The 5,114-nt window shown below is 34.6% G+C and overlaps 1 protein-coding gene across 3 annotated transcripts in view; it reads left to right on the top strand.

Moving 5' to 3' along the window:
* LOC106458191 overlaps window positions 1-4,321 on the top strand; it is a 47,933-nt gene extending 43,612 nt beyond the window's left edge. For 2 of the 3 annotated variants that reach the window (XM_022384333.1, XM_022384334.1), the window contains exons 11-13: window positions 938-1,964; window positions 2,628-2,907; window positions 3,898-4,321. In XM_022384333.1, the coding sequence (XP_022240041.1) occupies window positions 938-1,964; window positions 2,628-2,890 (1,290 nt within the window). In that variant the 3' untranslated portion in view covers window positions 2,891-2,907; window positions 3,898-4,321. The remainder of the gene's footprint in view (window positions 1-937; window positions 1,965-2,627; window positions 2,908-3,897) is intronic. The other variant, XM_013917665.2, reaches the window with a different exon arrangement.
* The last annotated feature ends 793 nt before the right edge of the window (window positions 4,322-5,114 follow it).

Below are 5,114 nucleotides of genomic sequence, written 5' to 3'. Positions count from 1 at the left end.
CAAACAAACATTCAGTTATTTAATACTCTCGCAAATGAGCGTGGAAATAGACGAACCCATGAGATTATATCCACTAGGGTGACAGAATTACTACACATGGTAATAATTTCCCCAGTGAAGTTGGATTTTATGTTGCTTGTGTAAAGTTTACATTAAGATTAGGACTGGATTAAGTATTTCAAGTATTATTGGAGCCCTGCGCACATACGGTATAGTCCTACCTCAAGAAGGGATGGGCTGTAATGATATTGTTACAGAACAGAACTGTTTTTGTTTTGTTTTGTTTGAAGTGATGCACAAAGCTACACAATGGGCTATCTGTGTTCTGCCCACCACGGGTATCGAAACCCGGTTTCTAGCATTGTAAGTCCGCAGACATACATACCGCTGTGCCACTGGGGGGCCAACAGAACTGTAAATTGGTAACAGAATACGCTTTTATTGTGTTGATTATTACCATTAACTGTTATAATAGATTGTGTGTGTGTGTGAGAGAGAGAGAGAGAGAGAGCTCGTGCCCTTTAGGCATGTGCAATACTCCAGTCCTAATTAAGATTCTTGAGCGCCAACTGGTATATTACAATATAACTGTAACTGAGTCGATGAATTTGCCATAATATTGTTGATTACTGATCGTGATTTTTTGTTCTTTTGGTTTGATTTTTATATATAATCCTTTATTCACCACTCTATGAGACCTTTTGTTTGCTTCGCTCTTTCAAACAGCACTGATGAGCTGTGAATTCAGTGAGACTAGTTTGCTGCAATGAAAGTAGCGAATCAAAGAATTGATTAGGTCTCTATGCCATCTTTTATTCATGAAAGTTGTCTTTTGGTAAGGAAAAGAAATTCACCTATTGTTTAATCAAGCTTTATTAATATTTCTATATTATTTGAGATGGGCGTCATTTTGTACACAATTTTTTATTCCCTGCAGGTGGGATTATGGAAGAACCACAAGCTTGACCTCAACGAGAAAGATGTGACCTTTTCCTATGGTGAGGTTCCAACATCTGCGTGCTTCGAGAACTGTGAAAAGTGTGCTAATGACCAAGATCTTTACAATTATCGACTGGTGTATAGACCCGCACTGTACACGAATTTCAAGACCGTTTGGGGAATCATTGTCACTGCTTTGTCTCTTCTTGGAATCAGCTTAGTGGTTATTTGCACTCTCTACTTCCTGATGGTGTTTCCAGCTGCCACCGGAACTACCGTGCTTGGTTTTCTTATATTGTTTGGTCTTCTGGTTCTGTACGGGCTAAACTTTGCCTTTATTCTAACTCCAAACATCTATACATGTGGAGTGCGCAGATTCTTAATGGGTCTGGCCTACGCCATTATCATTTCGGGGATGTTGGTAAAGGTAATGAATGCATGGAGGTTTATGGGTTATAAGAATAATCGGGTTCTGAAAGATTATTCTCGCCTTACCAGTCCAACTGGTCTGCTGCTGATGGTTGTGGGTCTCGTCGCCATCCAGGTCGTACTGAGCACGGCTTGGTTAATGTTGCGTCCTCCAGAAGTTGGTGTATACAGTCAGGTGTGGAGGTGTTCTCCTCCTTCAACATTTGAAGATGAGCTGGTCATCTCCTTAGTATATGTAATGCTTCTCTTGGCCTTGTCCATCCTCTTTTCTCTGTTGTCTTGGAAGTGTGGTGATGGAAACAAAGAACCCCGTTGGATACTTCTCATTTGTATCTTGAAGGCAGTAGTCTGGATAGTTTGGACTGTTCTTGCCACCCAGTTATATCCACTGTATCGTGATGTTACGATAGTAGTGGCCAATTTAGTATGTGCTACCATTGTTATGTTGTGTCTATACCTTCGTAAAGTTTATCTGTACAGCAAGCTCACGCGCAGAGCGCGTGAGAAAGGTGTGGGAGCACAGCTACAACTACGCACTAAGCCTCGTTCTAAATATGGAGCTCTGCAGAAAGAAGGGATATCACTCTCTTTTTACGGTATGTGAAGTTGTTTTTATTTGTATTTTAAAAATTCCATAAACATACTTTGTGTTTTATTTATCTGTCTGTGTATTTATTATATGGTTTTTAGAAACAGTTTGGTTTTTCATGTATTTTGAAAGCCCGAAAGCTTAAAAATCACATTTGATTTCAAAACGTTTTTTTGACGAAATGTGATTTAGAAATAAATATGATATTGTTAAAACGTTTCTATATATAAGATGTGATGAAATGCAATTTGATGAAATAGTTTATTGAAATTTCTACTAAATCATGGAAATCCAAACAGAATATCTTGAATGTTACTCTACAAAAAAAATAGCTCTAATCTTTATGGCTACTGTTTACACACAATATTAACGTAATTAAAAATAATATCAGTTCAATTATTATACCAATGATTACTCACTTCCCATATTTTACCTTCATAATTTTACTAAATAAAAAAGGGGAAAAAAATGTTATTGGTTGTTGGCTAAAGGGTTGCGAAGGCCATAAAATTTGCCTTGTAATAATCTCTAAAAGGCTGCATCTGTTATGAAGTTATATCTAAGTATAAGGTTTTAGTTGTATCTTTCTCAGTTATATGTGTATATATGTATATGAAGAGGAATAAAATATTTTAATGAAATTTAAAAGAATTAATAACATTCTTTACAGGTTCAATGGCGTCTCTGCATAAAATTATGTACGGTGTTGGTCCCTTTTCACGTCGATCTTTTGGAAATGCACCGTCAGATGGCGAAAGCTCCAACTCTACTCAAGTTCAGGGAACAGATCTGTATCCGATGGAGATGTATGATGGTGGTAGCCAGTTCCAACCGGGTAGTGGTGTCCTTACTGAAAAAGAAATGCTGGCGTTGGAGGACAATATGACCATAACGCAGCATCAACAAACATTACTGACCAACACGGTGCTTTAAACTCTAGCTACAACGTTGTAAGTACCGTTTAAAGCTGACATTTGTTGACCTGAAAAACATACTTGTATATTTCACTAATGTATCTTAAAAAACAAAAAAAAGTAATAAAAACAATTTCGAACTCTTATGGTAACATGAACTCGATGCGCATGTTTTAATAGCTAATTTTGCCTAGATAAAACTAAATTTTACATTACTTTTACAATTACAAGTGAGAGGAGTGCTATCATGGTCAAAATTAAACATATAGATTGACGCACTCAACTATATGAACACTTAATGATCCAGCAAAAATCCAATAAATGAAAACCCTAAACAAGTAAAATATGCATTGGGTACTTCCAACCTGAAATACAATAAGGGTTAAAACGGCCAGGTCAGAGATCTCCAAGATTTTGGCATAGCAGCCCTTATTTTAGAGCTACTGAACATAGAAAGAGAGAGGGCAACAAAATCAGTGGCACCTATAAGGCTAACCTTAACCGAATAGTTGGATTAACTGTCACTCTTATAATACGTCCACAGCTGAAAGTGCGAAGGATGGTCAGCGATATATCACGGGCTCGACCGTTAAGCCTTTCGATCTATAGCTCGACATACGAACTATTAGGTCACGCACACCCTCGCAACGAATTTGAAGTTGCTAAAATAGAACTTGGATTAGTGTGTAGGTGTTAGGTACTATAAAAATGTATAAATCGTTAACCATAACTAAGACTAAATTTATATACATTAATTCAAGTTGTGGGGAACATCACTTCTGTGTGATTTCAGTTTTACAGTAAATTCAAATTATTTTGGAAAGTGAGTATATAGGTCTGAAACACCATTAACTGACATAGTAGTTTTGTCTCTTTATACGTCATATTACGTCACCAGCTTGTTCTAATAATTCTGTATGTTTAGTAACAAACTAAGATTTAAGGGATCATGTTGAACATGGTTTTAGATACTAACTAAAATTGATTTATGTAGTGGATGTGTTTGAATAACTTTTTCTTTTACAGATGATGACTTCTACGTGAACACCACCGCCATTTTCAGCTTCTGAAAACACTACAATTGTGTTCTTTTGTGGCCCAATTTTTGGTAATTTATATGAAATACCGCTCTGAACGAGACTCTACGAGACTGATAAAGATTATCTCGATAATACTGCATGAGAAAACTTTTACTTCTATTTTATTATACAGTTTTATCTAAATATACATAATATAGTAATGTCTAATTTAATAATATTGTACGGTTCTTCATTAAAAAGTAAGCGCATTCCGCATACGTCTTATGTGAAAAGTATTTTCAAAATAAGAGAAATAAACATAAATTGTAAATTAAAAAAAATAACCAATACATATAAAAAAGACAGAACAATAAAATGAGTTTTGTTTCTATAGTAATGGTAACTTCTTCACTGCGGAACAGTGTTTATGTTATTTTTTTATTAATTCTGTCGTAATGTTGCGGTTTTTGTTATATAGCAATTATCGTAGTATGGACGACATTTTCAAAACAACATGACTTTAATCAATTATATTTATCATAAGACAAATATATAATTATATTTCTATAAATGTAGGAATGATTATATTCGTAATAAGACAACTATAGACTTATATGTATATAGGAAAGACGAATTCGTCTTTTTAGGGACCTATACAAAAGCCTCCCTCAACAGTCCAAGGTGATGTTTTTTTTAGTATGCCTTATGCAACAATAATTGCACACCCATTATAATGTGTAACTATAATTATTTTTGATAAAAGAATCAAACCCTAAAGAACTGTATAAATAATTAGAGTTTGAAATTACAATAAGCCTCATAATATTGTCAAAAGTTATGGTTATAGTATGGTCGCCAATTGTCTGTTAAAAAGCTTTCACTTATACTTTTTAATAGTATAAATATATACTATGTTGTTGTTGGGCTTAGGATTCTTCTACAGTGGGTGACTGTGATTTGTTAACGATAAATGAACAGCACGTACTTCACTTGTTTTCAAAATAATATATATATATATATATTCGGAACAAGTTAAACGTATGTACAACAAATTCTTCACTCTATAGATATCATAGGCATATCATAAATACTATATATATATAGTTCTCTTCTTCTTGTCAAATGTCCAGTTAGGTATATTCAATTACTTTAGAATTTCAGTTGACAAGCCGAACTATTTTCTCTATTATTATCGCACTAGTATTCTGTGTGTGATTCACTTAC

This window comes from Limulus polyphemus, unplaced genomic scaffold, assembly GCF_000517525.1.
Source record: "Limulus polyphemus unplaced genomic scaffold, Limulus_polyphemus-2.1.2 Scaffold427, whole genome shotgun sequence".
NCBI classification, from domain to species: domain Eukaryota; kingdom Metazoa; phylum Arthropoda; class Merostomata; order Xiphosura; family Limulidae; genus Limulus; species Limulus polyphemus.
The sequence above is the reverse complement of the archived record's forward strand: the minus strand, read 5'-3'. Positions and strand labels throughout refer to the sequence as shown.